Consider the following 26,043-nt stretch of genomic DNA (forward strand, 5'->3'; position numbering starts at 1 on the left):
CCACCACACCCAGCTAATTTTTGTATTTTTTGTAGAGATGGAGTCTCTCCATGTTGCCCAGGCTAGTCTCAACCCCTCGGCTCAAGCAATTCTCCCACCTGGGCCTCCCAAAGTACTGGGATTACAGCCGTGAGCCACCAGGCCTGGCTGGAAAGAGTGATTCAAGAATGTCACCAGTGAAAAGTGCTCAGTAGCTGTCACGCAAGGTACCATCTGAAAACCATCCGCTTGATTGAGCCACAGAGAGGTCCTGGGCTTGGAGAGGACAGAATCTACTTCATAAGAGGTTTCTGAATGACTGGGAGGTAGAATGTGGAGAGAGTGAGGGAATAGACAGGTTGAAATGTCTAGTTGTGAAAGAGAGGAAAGGGGTGGTAGCTAGTTGGATCAAGAAAGAGGTAAAGAGGTCAGGAGATCGAGACCATCCTGGCTTACACGGTGAAGCCCCGTCTCTACTAAAAACACAAAAAAATTAGCCAGGTGTGGTGGCGGGCGCCTGTAGTCCCAGCTACTCGAGAGGCTGAGGCAGGAGAATGGCGTGAACCCGGGAGGCGGAGCTTGCAGTGAGCCGAGACCACGCCACTGCACTCCAGCCTGGGTGACAGAGTGAGACTCCGTGTCAGAAAAAAAAAAAAGAGAGATGAAGAGATTTTTGTTTCTTTTTATGATCAGAGAGACTTGGAGCTTGTTTAAACACTGGTGGGAGAAAGGCAGTAGAGAGGGAACAATTTCTTCAGGGAGTGAAGTCCCTAAATGGGGAGTGATGGGCTCTAGCGACAGTAGGGGAAGCCAGGCTGGGCTTCAGATACAGGAGACTTAGAAGCAGGGAATGTAAACGTTGAGGGATTTGGGATGTTTTAGGACTTGAGAGTGTTGGTAGATTGGGGTGGTGGAAAGGGAGGAATGGTGGCTCCTCTCAGTGTTCAGAGATTTTTAAATGGCATTTTTGACCCTGAAAATAGCTTCAGATAAAAAAGTGGGTAGCTGTGCTGTATAGATCAGTGGGAGTTGAGGAGGAGGTGGTGCACCTGCAAGCAGGATCTCATTGCATTTGAACTCTAGTCTGAGCCAGGTTGTTGATGTGCTCAGCATTGGACTCTCAGGTTTCCTTAGGATTGAATCACTAATTGCCATGAAGTAGGCTTTGACCACAGTCAGCATCTCTTACTATTCAGCATTCAGATAAAAGCCTAAAGGCATCTTTCTATTCTATATTTCACTGAAAACATTTTCCGCACTCCCATCACGTCTTCTTACTAATGTAACCCTATCGGGATGTGTGCAAGATCTGATTTTGTCTAATGCTAACCATTTTTCACTTCATCTAAAGCCCTGGACTTGTAGTAATTAATTACTGCTTGAAAGCTGAGAGGTGAGGTGGCCCTGTTCCCTTTAACAGCCCGAGGGAGGGAAGGGGGTGGAGAATGCAGTGAATTCTTCCTCTTCTCCAACTCTGACCCTTCCTTCCACCTCAGATCACATTGTCTTGGGAGACTGAATTTCTTAGGGTGCCTTAGTGAAGATGAAGGTGAAAGGAATACCCAGGAATGGTGAAAATAAATAGAATTTAAGAATAAGTCCACCATCTCCACCATCCCTGCTCCCTCCCCAACCTACAGCGCTAGCCCCCATGGGAATGTGCTGGCTCTTGGTCTGAGTCCCTCCTGCCTCCTGTGGAGACAGTTGTGGTGAGTGGGGATTAAGAGAAGTCTTGCCCTGGCCTCCTGTTTTGGCACAGTGTAGATTGCACCCTGCTTCCAGCTGTTGAGGCAAGTACAAAGGACAAGAGGTTAGGGCCGGGAAGGAAAGAATGTAACTCAATCTTTGAAGCCGAAATCCCTACCACAGCCTGGTCTGGGAAATGATCTCCACTGTGTACCAGTAGTTCTTGGTGCTCTCCCATATTGCCACTCAGCTCTGCCTGTCATGGAGGGTAGAGGGGAGGTTTCACCTGGAATGAGTGTTAGGGCACCATTTCTCCCTCACAGCGGGGGAGTAAATTCTACAGAGTAGTCTAGTTCCTCAGGATGGCACCATGCCCCCTCTTAAGTACGCGGGGTCAGAGATCAGACAGTGGAAAGTCAGGTGAATTTCTTGCCTTGTGGTGTCTCATTTTCCTTACTGATAAACTGGGCCTTGAGTCTCTGGTGAGTGATGGGTAACTTGGTGAGAAAAGCACAGTAGAACATGCTGAAGGATCCTTTTGTAGGTGGGGTTTAAGAAATGAGCCTGCTAGGCACAGGCCAAGAGCACTGGGCAAACAACCAAATTTTGGGCAGAAGACTGGGGTTCTGCTGCTCAGAGTGAACCTGCAGTTGGTTCCCCGTCGGCAAGACTGGTGTAATAATACTTGCCTCACAGGCTTGTCAGGAGGATGCAATTAGGTAATGCATGTGAAAGTGCTTGGCGCAGAGCTGAATCTCAATAGTGCTATTTTTGGATGTGTCCTAAACAGATGTGCTGTTAAGTAGCTGGAAGATGTGAAGGTCTGGTAGGGACTAGGCCATGTGGTCTTAATGCCATGGAGAATTATATTGCGTGTATGTTTCTTCCCCTTTATATTTGGATTATATTTGTGTTGTTACCAGAGCAGTTTTTCAGACGGCTGTCTAAGGTGGAGACACTTCCATGATCATTTATTTGATCTTGTAGAAACGAGGCTCTAGAGGCCATTTTTTTCTAGGCATATACGGAAATGCCACCAGGTGGACCTAGGCTTTGATAAACTTCTCATAAGCATGGTTAATTGAGCTAATCATTTTAATTCACTCTGATTCACTTGTTTTTGGAATGCTTATATGTTTATACCTCCATTGAAACTCAAGCATAAAACTAATGCAGGAACAGAAAATCAAATACTGCATGTTCTCACTTATAAGTGGGAGCTAAATGATGAGGACTTAGGAACACAAAGAAGGAAACAGCAGACACTGGGGTCTACTTGAGGGTGGAGGGTGGGAGGACGGAGAGGAGCAGAAAAGATAACTATTGGGTACTGGGCTTAATACCTGGGTGATGAAATGATCTGTACGACAAACCCCCGTGACACGAGTTTACCTACATAATTAAACCTTCACATGTACCCCCAAACCTAACATAAAAGTTAGAAAAAAAAAACCTCAAGCATAATTGTTAACATATATATATCTTAAAATAGTATTCTGTTAAAGACTAACACTCCCCTGTGGTTAGGGAGGGGTTGTCAATCATTGTATATTGTATATTTTCTTAATGGATTTTTCTGTTTTAATCCCAGAAAGTCATTGGGGAGAGAGCTTGGGCTAGTGGAGAGTGAGGAGGGTTTTGTAGGAGTTGTGGTCTGGCAGGGCCTGAGAGAGTGTGTGGGTTTCTCTAGACCAGGCTATTCCTCGCTCCAGGGTACTTTCATTCTTCTTTTGTTCCTCTTTAGGGCTGGCATTAGAGCAGACAGTCATTGGTGTGCCCCACTGCCCTGACCATGATGGAAGGGTGAAAACATTTTCTAGGAAATTAGCCCATCAGGATTACAGTAAGCAAGAAACAAATTAATGCAAAAAGTCTTCCATGAACAAAGTATCAGAATTTAAAATAAAGACAGGATCAGTAACTGTGCTGAGCCCAGCCATATTGGAGCCTGAGGCAAAAAGAAAAATCAATACTGAAATACCGATCCTGTCTTTATTTAAAAAGTTGAAATTTGTGGCCGGGCACGGTGCCTCACGCCTGTAATCCTAGCACTTTGGGAGGCCGAGGCGGGTGGATCACCTGAGGTTAAGAGTTCGAGACCGGCCTGGCCAATGTAGCCAAACCCTGTCTCTACTAAAATTACAAAAATTAGCCGACGTGTTGGCACGTGCCTGTAATCCCAGCTACTCGGGAGGCTGAGGCAGGAGAATCACCTGAACCCATGGGCAGAGGTTGTAGTGAGCCAAGATTGTGCCATTGCACTTCAGCCTGGGCAACAAGAGTGAAACTCTGTCTAAAAAAAAAAAAAAAAAAAAAAATTGAAATTTGTTTATCTTGGATTTTATTTGCCCTAATTTCAATTTTTAAAAAATATTGCAGTAAAATAGTATTTATCTGGACTACTAGTTTTTTTAGCACCTTTCTAAATTTTGTGCCCCTAGCAAGTGCCTCATTCCCCTTACCCTAGTCCTGGCCCTGGTTTTATACCAGAGACAAAGGAAGTTTTCCCCTCACATAATTCGATTCATTGATTGGTGCTAGTGTGCTCCAGGTCCTTATTGGAGGGTCGCCTTCTTAACAAGCCTCAAGTTTGGAGGACAGGTTTTTCTAAAAACAAACAACCAAAAATATTTTTATAGAAAAGATAATATATGGTCATTATAGAAAATAGATCATCATCCACAGGTAAATCAGTCTTAGAAGTTGTTTGTTTTGTTTTAGTCACAGCATTTTGTTGTGTGTGGTGTTTTTTTTTAAGTCTTTTTGCTATAATACGTATATTTTTTTGTAAAGACAGAATTTCGCCCTGTCACCCAGGCTGGAGTGCAGTGGCACAATGATAGTTCAATGTATGAACTATGTATGTATCATAGTTTAATGTATGATCACTGGGCTCAAGTGATCCTCCTGTTTCAGCCTCCCGAGTAGCTAGGACCACAAGTATGCACCACCAGCTATTTTGTATGTTTTTGTAGAGATAAGGTCTCACTATGTTGCCCAGCTGGTCTTTAACTCCTGGCATCAGGAAATCCTCTCGCCTCAGCCTCCGGAAGTACTGGGATTATGGGCATGAGCCACCATGCCCGTTGTGTACATTTAATGTTCAATATTTTATAGCTATAGAATGTTCTTTCATATAAACAAACTTTATTTTTTTTAAAACCAAATATCTCTCTCTCTTTTTTTTTTTTTTTAAGGTGATGGGCTCTTGCTACGTTGCCCAGGCTGGAGTGCAGTGGCTATTCACAGGCAGGATCATTGTGCACTGCAGCCTTGAACTCCCTGGCTCCAGCGATCCTCCTGCCTCAGCCTCCCAAGTAGCTGGGACTACAGGCATACACCACCATGCCCAGCCCCAGTCTCTCTCTCTTTCTCTCTTTTTTTATTTTTATTTTTTTTTTTGAGAGGGAGTCTTACTCTGTCATGTAGTCTGAAGTGCAGTGGTGTGATCTCGGCTCACTGCAGCTTCCGCCTCCCGGATTCAAGATTCAAGCAATTCTCCTGCCCCAGCCTCCCGAGTAGCTGGGATTACAGGTGTGCACCACTACACCCAGCTAATTTTTGTATTTTTAGTAGAGATGGGGTTTCACTGTTGGCCAGGCTTGTCTCCAACTCCTACTCCTGACCTCAAGTGATCCACCTCAGCCTCCCAAAGTGCTCGGGATTACAGGCCTGAGCTACCATGCCTGGCTCTAATCTCTTTTCATTGGGCATTTAAGTGACTTCTATTTTTTATGTTTATAGTTTTTTTGTCTTGACTTTATTTTTATTTTTATTTTGAGATGGAGTCTTGCTCTGTCGCCCAGGCTGGAGTGCAGTGGCATGATCTCAGCTCACTGCTCTACCCTCCAAGTTCAGGCGATTCTCCTGCCTCAGCCTCCCAAGCAGCTGAGATTACAGGCACCAGCAACCACGCCCAGCTAATTTTTGTATTTTTAGTAGAGACGGGGTTTCACTATGTTGGCCAGGCTGGTCTCGAACTCCTGACCTCAAGTGATCCACCTGCCTCGGCCTCCCAAAGTGCTGGGATTACAGGTGTGAGCCACCACACCTACACCTGGCCTGTCTTAACTATTTTTGTACATACTTTGTGGATATTTCAGGTTATCTCCTTAAGATGGATTCCTAGAAGTGGAATTTGGGGGTTGAAAGATCTCTTGGGCTTTTATACATATTGCCACATTGCTTTCCAGGCACATGCCAGCCAACGTTCTACCAGAGGTCTTTCTGCCTCACTGAGACTGCTTGCCAATGCAGTTTATGGATTACTCAGCTCCCATTCCTTTCCCTCTTCTCAATATTTTTTGACATGTAGCCTTACCAGTAGCATTAGATACTTGGGTGGAATGGTCCTCGTCTTCCTTCCAGGTCAGGTGGGATCCCCTGTTCTTCTTCAGAGCTACTTCTCCTCCTTGTTTTGGCATAAATCTGGTCTAAACCCTGTGACACCTTGGTTTGTCCTGGTGCCCTGTCCTGGCTTCTGAGTGAATGAGCACTTTCCTAATTAAGCCTCAGATATTTTTTCCTTAGGCTTCTGACTGCTCTGCACTGACCTCGTGGCCTCTCTCTTCAACCCTTTGTTGAGGCCCCCAAGACTCTGGTTATTGGAAGACCCACCTTCCTCCCCAGCCCACATTCTGTCTCTGTTCTGTTTTGCCTGGTACCCATTTATTATCAATCTAGTTGATGAGTTTATACTCATTTGGTTTTTAGGTTATTAATGCTGGGTCTTTGCTTCAGGGAAGCTGGATTTCTTTATGTTTTATTTGGAGCCTGAGTCAAGTCTGATCTCAGCTTTGCCCAAGAGGGCTGAGTCGGCCATCCCTGGAGCTTACTGCATCGCTGGAGCTTCCACTGAGAGCCAGAAATTGACTCCTCAGTTTTGTTTCTCTTCCTGTTACCCAGCTCTCACTTCCTTGGAGTCACTAGGTTTCTGTTTACCCGGAGGAATATCTTGACCTCTCAGGTCTTTTGGAAGCACAGTGAGAGGATGACAGAGAGACCAGTGCCTGGGCAGACTTCTCTCCTGTGCAGACAGCATTTTCACACAGCCAGGACTGGGGTGAGCCACTCGCCTCAAGTGCAGAATTTAAGGGGGCACTCAAAACTCAGTAATCAAGATAAAGAGTATTTGTATGCCTTTTTTTTTTTTTTTTTTTTTAAGACAGAGTTTCATTCTTGTTGCCCAGGTTGGAGTGCAGTGGTACAATCTCGGCTCACTGCAACCTCTGCCTCCAGGGTTCAAGTGATTCTCCTGCCTCAGCCTCCTGAGTAGCTGGGATTACAATTGTGTGCCACCACATCTGGCTAATTTTTGTATTTTTAGTAGAGACAGGGGTTTCTCCATGTTGGCCAGGCTGGTCTCGAATTCCTGACCTCAGGTGATCTGCCCACCTCGGCTGGGATTACAGGTGTGAGCCACCATGCCTGGCCTCAGTTTTTTAAAAATAAAAATTAATGCAAACAACCATGGTGAACAAAATATTAGAATTTAAAATAAAGACAGGATCAGTAACAGTGCTGTGCCCAGCCACCCTGCACCCGAAGACCAAGAAAAAATCAGTAATTCTGAGTCTGTCCTTTTGTGCTCAGGGCAAGTGCCTCACTCCCCTCACCCTAGTCCTGACCCTGGTTTCACACCGAAGGCGGAGTAAGTTTTCCCCGATGTAATTCAGTTCATCAGTTGGTGCTGGCATGCTCCTTGGTCCTTCTTGGAAACTTACTTTCTTCACAGGCCTTGCCTGGTTTGTCTGTGGCTGGGCTTTTATTTCATCTGATATGAAAGACTCCAGCCTATGTGTTTCTTCCCATTTGAGGGCTTAATCCTCTTCTCTATGATTGCTTTCTGATAATCCCAGGTGAAAACCATCTTCACAGCATTACCAGGTAAAGAGTGCTCTGAGTGGCGGAGATCTTGGCTCCTGTCCTCCCTAACACTGATCCGTCAGCTCAAGAAAGGTAACAGTGCAAGCCATGTACCCCTGTCCACTTCTCTGTGTCTGTCCTTTCCCAAATAGGTATTTGACCATTTTTCTTCCTTGGTCTTTGTACACTAATGCAAGTACTGTTTTAATGTAAATCTAGTCCTTATCTTAAAAATTCTAACTCATCAAGTGTAATTTTTAGTATTATATTTTAACACTCTGTTCTGGGTAGTTTCTGTTAAACCTGTAATTGTTAAAATTATTGAAACTCATATTATTGAGCTCATATGTTCTACAGACGTATTGGTGCAAGGTGACTTAGAGTCATTGGGTGCAAGGAACAGAAATTTAATTCAAATTAGATTAAGTAAAAAGGAATGTATTGGATAAGTACAAGGGAACCTCCCAGAACCCAACAGCAGGAAGTGAAGCTAGATTTTGTGGGTGTTGGAAGTTACCAGGTAGCTCTTCTGTCTGCCTGTCTCTCTCTCTGGAACACACATGACTGACAGTAGCAGCCATCAGCCTAGTCTACATGGTTGTGTAGCACCATTTGATTACAGTTCCTGGGTCATCACTTCGGATTCTCAAGGGAGAATGCACTCCAGGTGTCCTCTCCTGGTCCAGTTAGCTGTGGGAGGGAAAGGGGATCACTTGACATAATACATCTTTAATCATTATTTTAGCATAGGGTGAAGCGTATGATAAACTAGGCCAATGTGTTTCCTACAATGAATAAAAATAAAATCCTTGCCCTGTGAGAGAATATAGTCCTAGCAAGAAAGACTAGAATGCATACAAGTGGGATATAATCAGGGTAAAAAAATCAGGGTGGGCATGGGGGTGGGCATTCTGTTGGGTGAAAGTTCACAGAGAAGTCCTGGTTTGATCTACACCTAGACTTAGAGCTATGAGTTTACCAGTTAAAGAGGGGATGGACATTCCAATACAGAGTACATACAGAAAAGCACAGAGGCATCAGAGAACACTGGCCAGGCACTCTCAGGAGTTCACTGTGGGTTCCAGATTATGATGGGCCTTGTACATCATATTAAGAGATTTAATCTTGTAGATGATCAAGAGCTAGAGGAGAATTATAAGTAGGGAAGCAACATGATTGGATGTGCTATTAATTTGCCAAACATCTATTAATCATCTACCACGTGCTAAGCACTGTGTTAGCCCTGAGGATTCCAAGATAAATAAGAAGCTCTCCTTGCCAGTTTTATTTTCTTTGGTGACTCATTTTTCAGGTGCCCTACCTAGAGAACAGCCTAGAATGTTGTTTTTATGCGTTCACAGTATTCAAAATCCTTACACCGGTAGGAATAACAAGTATTATTTCTAAGGCAGAAAAGAGTGGTTCCCTCTTTGCCTTGTCTGTCTAGTGGAGAGATGAACACATCCAAGATAATCACAATACATTATGATAAGTGCAATGAAACAGAGCTTCAGGCCACATGTATGGTAATCTGAAAATTTGGGTGACTGGCAGGGACAGGGAGGACTTTGCAGAAGAGGTATTATTTTAACAATTGTAAACTCATTTTATCAAGCAGAAGACTGAGACAGGATATTCCAGGCAGAGGGAATAGCATGTGTGAACCTCCTGAGAATAAAGCAGCAAAAAGGTTAAAGTTCTCAAAGTTTGTTAGGTTGGGAGGAGCAGAGATGGGGAAGAGGGATTATTGAGAGATGAGGCTGAGTGAGGAGAGGGCAGTATTCAAATTATAAAGGGACTGGAACTGTCATACATTTTTGGTGGGAGTATACAATGGTACAATCACGTTGGGAAAAGGTCTGTCGCTTTCTTATAAAATTAAATATATACCTATCCAGTGGCCCAGCACTTCTACTCTTAGGTATTTACCCCAGAGAAATAAAAACATGGCACAAAAGGACTTGTACAACAGTGCTCTTAGAGCTTTCTTTACAACAGCCCCAATCTGAAATAACCCACGTGTCCATCCGTAAGGGAGAGGACAAACAGATTTATTCAAATAATTAAATACTAGTCAGCAATGAAAATTAACAAACTACTAATACATTCAACAACATAAACAATTATGATGAGTAAAATATCCTTACACAAAAAAGCACATACCATATGAGTCTATTTTTCTGAAGTTCTAAAGTAGGCTAAACTAATAATACATGAAAACAATCAGAACAGCGGTTGCCTGTGGGAGGATTTGGGTGGGATTGTCTGGAAAGGGGCCTGAGGGATTTTCTGTGAGACAGAAAGATTTTATATTTTGATGGGGGTTTGGGTTACATGAGTGTATTCACTTACCAAAACTCATCCAATAGCACACTGAAGATTTGTACATTTCACTGTAAATAAATTTTATTTACCCTCATCCCCAAAAAGAACGATGAACCCTGAACACTAAAGATATGTATGCTGAAGTATTTAGGGTGAAGTGCACTGAGGTTTGCAACTGACTTGGAAATGCATCAAAAATGAGATGAGTTGGTGTTTGGATAGATGGATGATAAACAGCTGACAAAAGAAGTACAGCAAATTGTTAATACTTGTAGATTCTACAAGTGGTGGGTGTATGGATGTTTGCAGTTTGATCTTTTCAACTTTACTGTATGTTTGAAATTTTTCATAATAAAATGGGGAAACGTATAAAGGCTCTTATATTCTGCTGCATTAAGGAATTTGGACTTTCTTCTGGCTCGAAGGGACTAATGAATGCTTTTAAGAGGAGTTATTCTATAGAAGTTTTAGAAAGAGACTGGAGACACAGAAACCTATGACTGTTTTAGTTTTTCATTAAGAAAAGAGGAAGGCCTGAGCTAAGGGGCATCAGGGGTACAGTAGAAGGGATGGATTCTGGGTTTGGGGATAGAATTCTTAAGACTCAGTGAAATCAACTTGGCAATGGTGGGAGTTGGGGTGGGGAGGATATTGTGAGCTGGTGCCCAGTCCTGATTGAAGGACCACGACCTAGGGGCTGATGGATTACAGTTGTGTGGTCAGATAGCCTGAATGTCAGAGGAAAGGCTTTAACATGAAGTTAAGTCAGAATGCTCTGTAACTAATCGTTGGGAGCTAAAAAAAAATGTCAGCCTCCTTTCCAGCATGAGAGCCCATCTTTCAGAACATAGGAGGGTCAGGGCAGAATAGGATGACCTGGAAAAAGTAGTTGTGTCTGGAGAGTAGTTCTAATGAAACCTAAAGAGTTGAAAACAAGCCTGGGCAACATAGCAAGATCCTGTCTCTACAAAAAATTTAAAAATTAGTTGGGTGTGGTGGCATGCACCTGTAGTCTTAGCCACTTGGGAGGCTGAGCTGGGAGGATCACTCGAGCTTGAGAGTTCAAGGCTTCAGTGAGCCATGATTGCACCACTGCGCTGCAGTCTGGGTAACAGAGCGAGACCCTGTCTCAAGAAAAAAAAAAAAAAAAGTTGAAAACATTTATGTACCTTTGATGCCAGTGCGTATTCCGTAACCTGGCTCCTAAACTCACATCATTACACTAGAAAGTGCTCAGGATTCACAGTTACTTAACCCAATCTTTCTACAAAAGCAGTAAGTGTGGAAAACTATGTAAACTTTGAAGCATGAAGTTGAACTGGAATGTTCTCAAATTAACATTTGGGAGCTGAGAGAATGTCGGCCGGAACTTCAGCTTTGCTGAGTCTCCCATTCTCTTTTGGAGAATGTAGTCCACTAACATACGGTGTCCTGGTTGAAATGATCAGAGCCACAGCTTGAAGGTCTGTGGCATGGGTGGGGACTGATACATCTGAGCACCGATGCTGCTCCCTCCGGCTGACCTCTGCTGCTCTGTTTGCTCATCACTTACTAGGAGATTGTGGCCCCAGTGGATTAGAGGGATGAGCACAATTTATGCCCAAGAGGCTCTCCACTCCTTTAGTCAGGGATGCTTCAGCATCGAGCATGGGGTGTTTGATTTCTTTTCCTCTCAGCTGAAGAACGTTTTGATTTCCAGCGCAATTATTATTTTTGAAAGAAGCAATAGTGTGTAGGACAAGTGTTTATTGTTGTGACAGCACAGAGATTTCTGTGAAGCTCCCCTTAAAGTTCCACCTTGAGCACTTGCCCTGGGGCGAAGGGTTCAGTCGGTCCTGTCTCACACTGCTCAGTTGTGTCAGGCTGAGCAGTGCAGGGTTTTTCTACCTTTTCACCAAGAGGATGTTCTCTTAATATATGTCCCTTCTAGCCCATACTAGACTCTAACCTTCTGAAGGTCTGGGAAGGGTTTTTGTTGTTGCTGTCATTGTAATTTTGTTGTTTTTATTAAATTTTTTATTGGTATCCTTTATGGTACTCGGCAAACACATTGTATAACAAACACTTGAGAACCTGCTATGGAGCAGCCACTGTGCTGGGTGACAGAGATGCCACAGTGAATCAGTCATCGTTCCTGCCTTTGTGCAGTTTAGAGTGTACAGGGGAAGAAGGCATGCAACCAGGAATTACCCTATAAGTATTTAATTATATTCTTGGTATGTCCTGGAGGGAAAGTAGAGGGTGCTGTGTATACCAAAGAACTTAATCATATGGGAGTGAGGGCCAGGGACCATCAGGAAAGGCTTAGCAAGGAAGTAACGTTTAGCCTGAAATCTGAAGGATGATTACTAGGAGTGGCTCAGGCCAAGAATGGGGTGAAAGGGCCAAAGGGAGAAGCATGTGCAAAGATCCTTAGGCAGATTGGAGCATAAGCAATGCTGAAGAAGAAAGAAGGCTCTTGTGGCTGGAACAGAGTGAGCACTGGAAGGTGGAGGTGTATGAGCTAGGTTGGAGAGAGACCACATCACTCTGGGCCTTGCAGGCCTTGGTCAGTATTTGGAGTTTTATTCTAAGAGGAGTGAGAAGCCATTGCGAAGTTTCAAATGATATTCAGTTTCTGATGTCTTTCAGCATATCTCTCTACATTTGCCAGATAGCTAACCCTGTGGCAGCAGTAAGGCAAAGGTGGGGGCGGGTAGCTTGTGCAAAGGCCCTTTCTTGGTCAGCCTTAGCTGATAGCCCAGGCCCAGTGTGCTGTGGTTCTAGGTGCAGTAATCAACAAGTCTCTGGTATATGTGAACCAACTTGATTTCTTAAACTCTTCCCTTTTGTTCCAGGCAAGTCTTTTTCCTGGAAAATTAATTTTTGAGAGGAGGAGGGAGACTCTTGCCAAACCCCTAAAAAGAACCTCCTGAGCTGGAGATCCTCCCCAATCAATCATTACAGTCCTGGAGAGGAAGAACCAATAGCCAGGCCAGTGTGCCATGTTCAGCCTGGGCTGTGGCCTTGATTGGGTTCTGTTGATGTTTCTGTACCACCTCCACAACCACCACCATGTGCCAGTCTCTGATTTTGTGCCCACAGCTTGAGTGGGGAGAGAGGGAGTTGAAAACCTCAAGTCATCCCCCATCTGGGTGTTCTGTCTGCCTTGGGAAAGGACTGCTTTGACATGTTCCCCAGAAGGAGCTGGCACATGGTAATTTTTAATTTGAGGCAAGTGAAGAGAGATTGACATTAAAAAAACAAACCCCAAGCCCCCACTGAAATCAGTGTTGACACATGCTTTGCATTGACCTTTTCTCCTGGAAAAGGCTTTGCTCTGCTCCTTGCCATCTGTTCTAGAGTTTTGAAAACTTTTGTTCCTTCCGAAGCTTTTGGCAAAGTTGTCTTCGATGTAAATTGTGGATGGGTGTTGATCAGCCTCTTGGGAGTCATTCCTTATGGGAGCTCACAGATGCTGTGGACAGAGCACCGAAGTTCTCACCATGGGGAGGACACTCTCCTACTTGAATAGTGCACCCAGGTTCTCACTGTGGAGAGGACACTCTGCCACCTGAATAGTCCGTCCAAGCTCTCACCATGGAGAGGACACTCTGCCACGTGAATAGTGCACCCAAGCTCTCACCATGGAGAGGACACTCCCCCACCTGAACAGTGTACCTGAACTGTCACTGTGGAGAGGACACTCTACCACCTGAATAGTCCACCCAAGCTCTGACTGTGGAGAGGACACTCTCCCACCTGAATAGTGCACTCAGGTTCTTACTGTGGAGAAGGCACTCTTCCACCTGAATGGTGCACCCAGGTTCTTACCGTGGAGAGGATATTCTGCCACCTGAATAGTACACCCAAGCTCTCACCATGGGGAGGACACTCTTCCAGCTGATCAGCTAGACAGGCAGAGCTGCAGGCAGTCCCTCTTGCCTTTCACTGTGCCATTTCTCTTCTCCCTTCCCTGGGAGTGGAGGTGTTCCTGCGTGATCTGCTGCTGCAGGGAGGGGACGCCAGCTTGAGAGGGGACACCAGGAGTTGGCACTCCTGCAGTCTAGCCCTGTTCCGGCCACTAGATGGCAGTACTAAGGAGGATGCTTAGGCTTTTCTCTGTGTCTTAGTTTCCCAGTTGGTCAAGTGGATGTTGTAGTACATGACCTGCTGACTTCACAGGCCCTTGTAAAGATGGAAGCAGGGCTGTCTGGTTCAGTCCTAGCTTAGAAATATGTTTTCATTAAACTGCACAAGGTTTAAGAGATTTTTAAAAGTTTGTTGCCTGATTTTTAAATCAGGAGCTCTTGCCTAAAGATCCAGCTGTTTTTAGCAATCAAAAGACTTGACAACTCTTAGCCCACGCTCCTTCGTGACAGCAGTTGGCTGGCATTGAGGAGTGGCTGCCCCATGAGCAGGGGCATGAACTTTCTCAAGGCCACTGGCCCCACTCCTCCCTGTGATCTTCCTGACAGTGAGTCTGTGTCATCACACACCCTCCATACGTTTTGTAAAAGCTGGACTGTTTCACTCCTTTATGTGATCACCCTGACTCTTCAGGCATTTGGGTTTGTGCTCTTGATCTCGAGAAGATATTCCAGATTTAGAATTTTATGATAAGTAATGTATCATACAAATACAAAGTGGTTTTTGCAGGGAGGTGGGGGTGGAAGGGAAAGGCAGGAACACCTTCTGTGTGCTAGGTGCTTTGCTTATCATTTGATCGTCCCCAAAGCTTTGAGGTAGGAGTTGGAGTGGGGAGGATATCGTGAGTTGGTGCACAGTCCTGATTGAAGGACTACGACCTAGGGGCTGGTTGATGACAATCACATGGTCAGATAGCCTACATGTCAGAAGAAAGGCTTTAGCATGAAGTGAAAGCCCTTGACAGGTGAGAGGACAGCCTCAGGGAGATTGTAGCTTGCCTGAGCCAGGATTCGAACCTAACCTGTTGGGCTCTAAAGGAATACTACATGTCTCAAGGTAAAGCGGGGCATAGCGCCCTCCCGAGAAGCTGCCTGTACACATCTACACCTTCGGTAGGCGTGTAAGTGAGGGCTATTTGCATGACTTGTAGTGGTGTAGTCTTTTTGTCTTTATAAAATACTTATACCTAGAGCTGTAGAATACTTGGGTTGTACATTTTTCTCTCCTTTGTAGCAGAATTGCTCCTTTTTTTTTTCTAGGCTTTTTCCAAAATTGCACAGCTAAAAGTAGAGCCACTTTGAAGGTGAGGAGGAAGCGGTGTACAGAGCCCTACGCTTGTAAGGGAGGGAGGTCAGTTTTTCCTCGTGCAGCCATCGAAGTACCTTCTGTAATCCTAGGGCTTGGAGCAACCCAGTTTAAATAGCACTAATTTAGTCTTAATTTCTTTTTTTTTTTTGAGACGGAGTCTCGCTCTTGCACTCGGGCTGGAGTGCAGTGGCGCGATCTCAGCTCACTGCAACCTCCGACCCCCTGGTTCAAGCGATTCTCCTGCCTCAGCCTCCCGAGTAGCTGGGATTACAGGCACGTGCCACGACACCCAGCTATTTTTTGTATTTTTAGTAGAGACGGGGTTTCACCATGTTGGCCAGAATGGTCTCAATCTCCTGACCTCATGATCCACCCGCCTCAGCCTCCCAAAGTGCTGGGATTACAGGCGTGAGCCACCGCACCCGGCCTAATTTAGTCTTAATTTCTACCCATGGGGAAATGAAGGCCAGAGAGATCCAGCAACTTGTTCAGTGTTCATTTACGTCTCCTGGATGAAACCCACTTTAACTGAGTTATCTGTCTGATTCCTTAGAAAAGCTTCAGAAGACTATTATTTTATGCTTGTTTTCTGCTTTAAGTAAGCAGCATCTGTTGAGTTTCACCTTACTTTAAAAGAGAGACAAAGAGTTTGTAGGGCAGAAAATTGGAAAATGAAGAGCAGAAAATGGGCCTGGATGCAGTTTTTCTTCATTTGGTATCCTCCAGCTCTTTTGGCTTGTGTCATCTTTCCGTCTCAGACAAGTGGACTCCATTCCCAAAAGTGTATATAGGACTTAGGAAGTGCAGTTTCCTTTTACCTGCAAGCAATAAACAGTTGGTGGCGATTTCAGTGCCTAGAATCTAGGCCTGATTTTAAAATATCCAGCAAACCTCTTTGGCAGCAAACCCAGAAACCCTGTCTCAGCACCATGATGGGCTTCTTTGTCTCATATTCCTAGTCTAATCAGTCTCATTGTCTGCCCAGCTGTTTCCCATCACTTCTCAGATAATCACTTTGGTGTATTTCTCCTCTTCCTGCTCACCTTACCTTTCCCTCCCTCACTTTTCCTTGCAAAGTGGAAGTCACTGGTGTCCTGATTCATTCAGAACAGCCCCTGGGACTTGGCACCCTCTACCATGATTCAGTATTTGAATATAGAGCCAGAAGATATACTACTTGCTTCTTCTTCCAAAGCCCCATTGCTGAATTGAATATCGTAGTGACACCCCCAAGGAGAGTGTCTAAATCTTTTTCTTTATTTATTTTTCTACAGACAGGGAGGGTCTTGCTCTGTTGCTCAGGCTGGAGTGCAGTGGTGCCATCATAGTTCACTGCAGCCTCAACCTCCTGGGCCCAAGCAATCCTCCTGCTTCAGCCACCTGAGTACCTAGGACTACAGGCATGCACCAGTGCACCTGGCTAATTTGTCTGTTTGTTTGTTTTGTTTCCGAGATGGAGTCTCGCTGTGTCACCCAGGCTGGAGTGCAGTGGCGCGATCTCAGCTCACTGCAACCTCTGCCTCCCAAATTCAAACAATTCTCCTGCCTCAGGCTTCCGAGTAGCTGGGACTACAGGCGCATACCACCACGCCTGGCTAATTTTTGTATTTTTAGTAGAGACGGGGTTTCATCATGTTAGCCAGGATGGTCTTGATCTCCTGACCTCGTGATCTGCCCACCTCGACCTCCCAAAATGCTGGGATTGCAGGCATGAGCCACTGTGTCTGGCCTGTCTTCGTTTTTTAAAAGTCTGAAGACCATGATCTCATGTTGATATCAGAACTAAAAGAGATTTTAGAATTGATGTAATACCCTCCTCTGTGTATTGCAAATTCTCACTCACTGTCTTCTCCCAGCAAAGAACTAGGCACTTCTGTCATCTTTGCTTATTTAGCAGGTAGAAGTCCAAGTTATCTCAGTAATTTCATTGGTGACTCCATGATCCTATGCTTATTAAAACCTTTTATCAGGAAAGTGATGGGAAGCAGCTAATCCTAGGAGTTTAAATGTTGAAGGATCTATAGGGAAGTGCAAATTAAAACCACAACAAGATGTCACTACACACCCACTAGAATAGCTAAAATGAAGAATACAGCACCAAGTGTTGGTAAGGATGTGGAACAACCAGAACTCTCGTATGTGGCTGTTGGGAGTGTAAAATAGCACAACCACTGTGGAGTACTGCTTGGCAGTTTCTTATACATAAAGGGAAACAGTCACTTGCCATATGACCCAACAATTCCATTCCTGGGTACGTACCTAAGAGAAATAATTATCTATGTCCATAAAAAAGACTTCTGTATGAATGTTTAATTCATAATACCCAAAAGCTAGAAACAATTCACATGTCCTTCAACAGGTGAATGAATAAACTAATTGTGGAATATATATACAATGGAATACTAGTTGACCTAAAAAACAAAAACTTCATGTAACAATGAAGATGAATCTCAGAAGTGTTATGTTGCATGAAAGAAGCCAGACCAAAGCAATGTATACGGTAGGATTCCATTTATTCTAGAGCAAGCAAAACTAGAGGGATGGAAAGCAGATCCAAAGTTATTCAATACATGGGGTGGTGAGGGAGGGGAGGGGAGATTGTCTACAAAGGTACCTGAAGAACTATCTGCAGTGATGGATTGGCTGTCGCCACAGCCACTCGTGTGGGTATATACAGTTGCGAAAACTCATCAAACTGTACACTTAAAATGGGTGGATTGTATAATATGTGAAGTTGATATAAAAATAAAAATTTCTAAAGATGAGGAATCTTATCTGAACTCTGCCACCAACTAGCTCTGTGCATTCTTGTGAAAGGAACTTAATCTTTCTGCATGTCTTTCCTGTTGGGAAAATGAGTATGATAGGTTGCTCGCCTACCTCATTCAGTCATTGTGTGAATACGAATGAAATAATTTATTTTGAAATGCCTTTAAAATAAGTCGTATACACATGCTGGGTGGGAGGAGTATTCCATAAACTCATCTTGAGGGAAGAAAGCTAAGAACTGTGATAATGAATATCTGAGCTAGTATTTATATATATGTTGGAATTCATTTGGAAATCATCTTTTAACTTTGTGGAACATGAGCTGTGTCACTTCCCCTCCTTGGCCTTGAGTAAAATGAAGGTGTTAGACTAGATCAGACATAGAAAACTGGAGGCTCGGAGATTATCTAAAGCTTTTCAGATGTGTTTTATTTAGCCTCTATGCTATGGTGACCTGAACAGCATTAATTTAAAAGGTGACTTGTTGCCAGTATTTAAATATGGAGATTTCCCATACAATTTTGGGTTTCTAGCTCATCTTTAGAAATTAGCAGATCCGACAAAACCAGGTCCATATTCCCACATGGCAACAATGATCTGGAGTTGCATGGTGGCCATCCCGTTACATGAGCCATCACATTCGTTTCCCATATTCTCTACTACTATCTGTATGTAGCCTTTTCTGTCCTCTGTAGAAACCTTAAGTGGAGAGTTAGTTCGTTATTGAATGCTCACTGTGTGTTAAACACTATTTTATGGCATGACAATCCAGAGGCAAACCAAACAGACAAAACCTCTAAACTCATGGTGAGCTATAAATAGCCATCCACATCTCCATCAACAATTAGGGGGAGAAAGACCAAAAATGCTATATATTTTAGGGAAAATGGGAGAAAACATGTTTTCTTGTGGACATAAAAAAAATCCTACATATTTAATAGGCAAAGCATGTCTGTGTCAAAATTATCCTGCCTACTTCACTTGCTTGCTTCACATAATAGATCATATCCTTTTTATCTTTATGATTCAATAGAGTCATGGATGAGATTATCTGAGTGTTTCAAAAAATGCCAGTAGGCAGAGAGACTGACACAGGCTACTGAATGTTAAGATTTTCTTACCTCTGTCCAAACCATTAGGTTTTTCCTTTTAATCAAGATCTTGGGATGCAACTCAGGCTGAAATAAACATCTCTATTGACAGTCTTCTCTGTTGACAGCCTCCTTCCGTAATAGCCTGAACCCTCTTAAGCTCTAGCTGAGAATCTCATCACCCTGATCCGTGTGACAGACGGGGCTGTGCATGAGAAGTATCTTGAATGGCACTATCTCCCCTCTTCTCTCCTAGTAGTTTACATCTCCATTTGGCCAACTACACAGTGATAGTGACCAACATCTTTAGACTGACAAATCCTGTTAGGCGTGGATTTTGATCTCATGATTTAAATACTTCTCATCTGCAGATAAGCCGTTTTATAGGCATAGATGCTTGACAGTGTGGCTTCATCTGTGTTAAGTAAAATGATTCACTGATTTGCTTTTAGATTTATCATGGTCATAGGCTTTGAGAATCTGGGTTGGCTCTTGTCAGCCATTGTGCTTACTGGATTGCGTGGTAGGTGACTGACCCATTTCTTCAGTCCTGGCTGAAAAGGTCATCTTGCTACCTACAAAGAAAACTACACTGCTCCCATCTGGTGGTAGTTATCTCAAATTGCAGCATCTGAAAGAATTGCCTTGTCCTTCAGCAGTGACGGGCATCATTGAACTGTAGGAAATACCTATTCCCACCTTTTGTTTCACAACACTGTCAGCTGTTTCCTTATTACCTAAAGGGTATCACATGGTTTTTATAGGAGAGTGAACCACTCCAGCTTCTGCCCATAACTAGCCATGGGACTCCTAAGCCTCTCTTGGTTTGTCTAAGCATAAAGCAAAACACTTGGACTTAATGCTCTCTAGGAGTGCCACTCTTGTGAAGTCTGTAGTTCTGTGATTTTTTAAAAAATTCGAAATATCAATGAAATGAATCCTACTTATACTATTTACAAAACAATTATGAACATACATAGACATTTTGTAATTTACGCTACTATTTTCTTCAATTGTGATTGATTATAAGATAACATCATGGATTTAATAACTTTGGCGGGGATGGGGGGAAGAAAAGATAAATACCACTGCATTAAATGCACATGTTTATTACAAGACATTCTGATACCCTAAAAAGCAAAATGTAAAAAACATGCATTTTAGAATTGAGGAGTGTGTGTGTGTGTGTGTGTGCGCGCGAGAGAGAGAGAGAGAGAGAGAGAGATAAGACCTCTAAGTGTCAATGCTACTTTTGAAAATGGAAAATGTTATTGAGGTACAAAGATTAGAGAGATGACAGTTAAAATTAAAGATTGTACGGTAAATTTTAGTGTTTATTCGAATACTGAGGAACACTGTAACAGGAAATATACAAACATGCAGTCTCTGGTAAATCATTATCACAGTCCACATTTGGAACTGAAGCCCATTAAATTTTCTTTTTACAAAATTAGGTGTGTATTTTATGAAAACATGCAACAGTGCTTTATGATAAAGGCTTTGTGGTTGCAAGGAACAAAAACCTACTCAAGCTAACTCGAAAAGAATAACTATGTAAAGATACAGCAGGAAATGCCATGAGCATCAACAGACAGGTACTAAAGTGCTGCTGAGCCTTGGGGGAATTAGAAGGGCATAATCAGGACCTGAGGCTTTATTTCTCAGAGGCCTAAGATCTCTGTAATGGTTGTTTATTGATCTGTAACAATTTTGCATGTGGCTCCTAACCCAGTACTACATCATAACCCCAACTCAAATTCCCATACTGAAGACTTACCTCTGTGTTCACCTCTATACAATTAGTGACCGCCTCTGTGCAAGAATAGCATACTGATTTTTTTGCTGAACAGGGTCAATGGACAGGATATTCAAGCTAAATGATGACAATGTACAAGGCAGGCAGATTGACTGTGTCCAGTGTAACTGCTACTTATTCCAAAGCCTTCAACTTTGACAGCTTTATCTGTCAAAAAGTTAGACACTTTATCTAACTCCTATCAACCAATGGCATTGAACACCTCATACAGTGCTTTAGGAGTAAGGTTGAGGTTAGGGTTCCAAGAATTTGGGGAATGCTGTGGTGTAACAAATTTAGAGCACTTGAGAATTCCTGTAGAGTTATATACTTTTTCTTTTTCTTTTTTTTTTTTTTTGAGACAGGGTCTCTTTCACCCAGGCTGGAGTTAAGTGGCACAGTCAAAGCTCAGTGCAGCCTCCACCTCCCAGGCTCAAGCCATCCTTCCCACCTCAGCCTCCCAAGTAGCTGGGACCATAGGTGCACGCCCACCATGCCTAGCTAATTTTTGTATTTTTTGTAGAGATGGGGTTTTGCCATGTTGCCAAGGGTAGTCTTGAACTCCTGAGCTCAAGCGATCTGCCTGCTTCGGCCTCCCAAAGTTCTGGGATTACAGGCATGAGCCACCACACCTGGCTTATATATTTCTATTAATGAATTGTGAACTGTCTTTTAGAGAAAGGTCAGTGTGGACATTAAAAAGTCTCCCCAATAATTGTGTCATACTTGCCTTGTGTATGCTATGTGGAATAGCACTTTCTTACCCATATCATGTATCTTCTTAACAGCCCAGGAGGTAGGGAGGGCCGGAGGAATCTTTAGGTCTGTTTTTAGATTTGAATTGAGTGATAGGATGAGAAGAAAAGAAGAGGAGATTCTTGAAATTAATTGACAACTATTTATAATAGCAATTATTGAAATAATTTCCTAGCCTCTCTGGTATGAGGGAAAGTGTGCTCCACTTATGTTTTTAAAAATGTTTTTGGTTTGAATCTCTTTGAGCCTCTGTATTCTTCAGCTGGTAATTGTTTAAAGGGGAAAATAACACCCAATCTTACAGAATTGTGTTAAGAATTAAACAAGAACATCAAAATATCTAAGATAAGGCTGGTGCAGTGGCTCATGCTTGTAATCCCAGCACTGTGGAAGGCCAAGGTGGGAGCCCAGGAGTTTGAGACCAGCCTGGGCAACATAGCAAAAGCACTTCTCTACAAAAAAGCACAAAAGTTAGCCAGGAGTGGTGGTGTACACCTGTAATCCCAGCTACTCGGGAGGCTGAGGTGGGAGGATCGATTGAACCCAGGAGGTCGAGGCTGCAGTGAGCAGTAATCGCACCACTTCATGCCAGTCTGGGCCACAGAGGGAAATCCTGTCCCAAAAAAAAAAAAATGTACATAGGATAGTAGTTGTAAGGTAGTTGGGTTTTTTTCGCCCATTTATCTGTTTCTTTGTAGGTTATTTGGAAAATAATTACTATTCTTTTGTTATCCTGACAGGTGTTTGGGAACAATTTCTCTGACTCTTGCCACCCACTCCCACAAGTAATATCTCTGAGTTCTGAGAATCTAAGAATGTGTTCTACAACAGGCTAGCCCTAAAGGCTGGCTGGCAGTGGCATCAGTACCATTAGCAGTGACAGCAGCAACCTCCAGCCACCACAGTCATCTGGTTGACTTTTTGAACATTGACTCAAAGAGCTTGTGTGTGTTTCTCTCACAGGTGGATTTGCTATTGTATTTCTGGTGAGGACAAGCAATGGGATGAAATGTGCCTTGAAACGCATGTTTGTCAACAATGAGCATGATCTCCAGGTGTGCAAGAGAGAAATCCAGATAATGGTAAGGCTGCCCCTTGGACTTGGGACTGTTTAAAATGGAGGCAGAGATTGTACCTTCTCATAAGAAAGCCAAGTGGGGTTTGTTCCCTTCCCTGAGATGGTACAGAGGCCTCTGGACAAAATGGGACTGAACAGCCATGGGATATAGGACACTGCCCTTGCCTTGGTCACTCTCAGCTGGAGGGCAGAGGAGAAAGGAGCATATTGAGAGAACTGACCAGTTTTTAGGTCAGAAAAGTCATTTTGGGCATTGGGAAAAGCTTGCTTAACAACATGGTTCCCAGAAATTAACTGTGATATTTAATCCAGAAAGCCTAACTTTCCAATGAGCCTCTTCTTCTGGTCTTGTCTCTCTCTCTCTGTTACCAATCCCCAGTCTTAGTTCAACCCTCCTGAGCTCTTCAAAATCCTGTGAACATATCCTTATACAGTTTAATATTTTTACATGTAGTTCTTTCGACCTGGAATGCTTTCCCCCTTTTTTGGCCTGGAAGCCTAGACCAAAACCTAGAAACCTCATATATACTCTATGAATCTATTTATAGAAGTCCAAGAACAGGCAACATTATCTATGGAGATAGAAATCAGAACGTGGTTATTCAGGGGTGGGAAGTTGACTAGAAAGGGGTATACGGGGACTTTCTAGGCCGTGGAAATGTTCTGTGTGTTGTTTTAGATAGTGGTTACACAGGATATATATGTGTCAAAACTCAATTGAACACCTTAAAATCTGCACATTTTGTTATGTTAATTAGACTTCAATTCTTAAAACTTACTCATTTTTCAAGATGCAGATTTATATGTTTAAAGAAAGAGTCCCTATGTGTTAGATATACATGCTGAAACATATATGGAGGAAATAATATAATGTCCTTAGAACAATTAGTGGGTTTAGAAGATAAATAAGACTGGTCAAGAGTTGACGGTGATCAAAGCAGAATTATGAGTATATGGGAATTTGTTAGAGTAGCATCTTTCTTTTACCTCTGTTTGACATTATACATAATATTATACCTAATAAGTAATATAATAATAATATGTAATATTATACATAATTATACATAAGAAACTTTGAATATATAGTCTTTTATTCCTTTGTGCTTCCACAGTGCTTTTGTTTTATACCAATTATATTGCTTAACCTGTTATGTTGTAAGCAGTTCTGCTATCAGGAAGTAAGTTATTTAAAATCAGAAATTGTATGCTCCAACACACTGCTTGACATGAAGTAAATGCTTAATAAACTTTGGAAGAAATTAGTATTTGAATAATGGTAATAGCAGATACATATGTTCACCTAGAGATGATGATTCCTTTTATGTCCTGGATTTTAATGCTTTTTAAAGAGCAGAAAGGGATCCAACAATGGAGAGGGTGGCATTGTAGGTATCCCATCAGGCTCCGCTTGCCCCTCTTCACCCTATGTGGCCTTTTCAGTGGCTGCTTAGAGTAACTAGTTAGGCTGCAGTTGGACTACTGAAGGTACTTGGAATGTTAGACAGCCTGGCACTACTCTAGATTTTAGAAAGCCAAAACTATTTGGGAAGGAACTGGCAGCACTGCACAACAAACCAGCCAACTCCCAAGGGCCATATACATACAGTCAAGACCACGTGGGCCTGTCTGTAAAGCACCAATGTCTTCCACTCCCCTGCACATAGCTCCAGATTCCTGTTCTTGCTGTATCTTCCTTCACACACGCAGTGGGTTTTCTGGCTGCTTCTCATTATTTGTCTTCCTCCCTCCTTGCCCATGCTTGTTCAGCTCTCACACGCTTTGTTTCCTGTCTTTGCTTCTGCTGTTTCCTCTATCTGGAATGCCCTTCCTGCTCATTTACTTGTGTTACAAAAGCAATCCCATGATTTCACTTTCTCCTCCTTATTTAAAAACACACTGAGAGCTTACTTATGCTAGGCAGGCATTGTAGTGGAGGAATTAAGAAGCACAGGCCCATGAGGAGCTCACAAATTAATGGGCCTGATTAAGAGTTAAATCACACAGGTTCGAGTTTTGGCCCAGACGCATATTAGCTGTGAGAGTTTTGTTTTTAGTTTATATTCTTTCAAAGCTTTAATATTCAAATAGGTGAACTAAGCTTGTTACAAAAAACGTCAAGCAATCCCCAAGGGGAACTCCTATGCCATTACAAGGTCCCAGAGGCAACCACTTTAGGTGATTCTTTTGATGTTTTTCTAAATAACATGCTAATATTGCTAGTTCTTGGTTTTTCTTCCATTTTAGGCATCATCTCCTATGGGAAGTAAAGACGTAACTGTCACTTACTCGCTGCTTGCCTCTCTCCCCAAATACTTGCAGTATCCTCATCTTCTGTTCTTCGAAAACACCAGTAAACTTTGGCAATATGTTGTTTATATGAATATTAGTTTTTACATTATTATGTAAGAAAACTATTTCAGCTGAATTCCTGGTGGACTATGATTCCTGTGCCTTTCCTATGTAACTTTGCTTTCACTAAAATTATTGTCTTGTTTTTCCTCTCTTGGTCTGAGTTTTCTTTGTACTTTTTAACAGTTTAATTCCCAATTTTCCTTAAGTTGTGTAAATCATTTTTTGAATTTTTTAGACACATTTAGTGGTGTCTGTTTTATCATCTTAAATATTTCTCCCTCAGTCTTCTGACTGAGGAACCTGAGCTGGTTGTTCTCTGACTAATTTACAGTCGAATCTTGGAATTTCCTGGACATTTCCTTTGTCTCTTTTTTGTTAGAACCCGTAATTCCTTTTTTGGCTAACTTCGTCATTTTGTTGGAGCCGATCCTCCAGTATCTTTTTTTTTTTTTTTTTTTCTCTTTTGAGACGGGGTCTCACTTACCCAAGCTGGAGCGTAGTGGCATGATCATAGCTCACTGCAGCTGCCATCTCCTGGTCTCAAGCATTTCTCCTGCCTCAGCTTCCCCACTAGCTGGGACTATAGGCACATGCCACCAGACCCAGCTATTTTTTTTTTTTTTCCTTAGAGACAAGGTCTTGCTATGTTGCCCAGGCTGGTCTCACACTCTTGAGCTCAAGTGATCCTCCCATCTCAGCCTCCCAAAGTGCTGGGATTACATGCATGAGCCACTATGCCCAGCCTCAGTAGCGTTTTGATACATGGTAGATAAAGTTTTTTGAACTTTCAAGTCTAGGCCAGGCGCAGTGGCTCACACCTGTAATCCCAGCACTTTGGGAGGCCAAGGTGGGCAGATCACGAGGTCAGGAGATGGAGACCATCCTGGCCAACATGGTGGAAACCCTTATTTACTAAAAATACAAAAATTAGCTGGGCATGGCAGTGTGTGCCTGTAATCCCAGCTACTCGGGGGGCTGAGGCAGGAGAATTGCTTGAACCCAGAAGGCGGAGGTTGCAGTGAGCCAACATCACGCCACTGCACTCCAGCCTGGTGACAGAGCTAGACTCCGTCTCAAAAAAAAAAAACAAAAAAAAAACCTTTCAGGTCTAGAAGTATCTTTATTTTATG

At 43.0% G+C, this 26,043-nt stretch overlaps 1 protein-coding gene across 7 annotated transcripts in view; it reads left to right on the forward strand.

Moving 5' to 3' along the window:
• Window positions 1-26,043, forward strand: part of AAK1 (AP2 associated kinase 1) — a 184,253-nt gene that overhangs the window by 64,553 nt on the left and 93,657 nt on the right. For all 7 annotated transcript variants that reach the window (XM_058429163.1, XM_058429165.1, XM_058429161.1 and 4 more), the window contains exon 3: window positions 22,447-22,565. In XM_058429163.1, the coding sequence (XP_058285146.1) occupies window positions 22,447-22,565 (119 nt within the window). The remainder of the gene's footprint in view (window positions 1-22,446; window positions 22,566-26,043) is intronic.

The sequence above is a fragment of the Hylobates moloch genome, unplaced genomic scaffold (assembly GCF_009828535.3).
Source record: "Hylobates moloch isolate HMO894 unplaced genomic scaffold, HMol_V3 SCAFFOLD_15, whole genome shotgun sequence".
In the NCBI taxonomy this organism is placed as follows: domain Eukaryota; kingdom Metazoa; phylum Chordata; class Mammalia; order Primates; family Hylobatidae; genus Hylobates; species Hylobates moloch.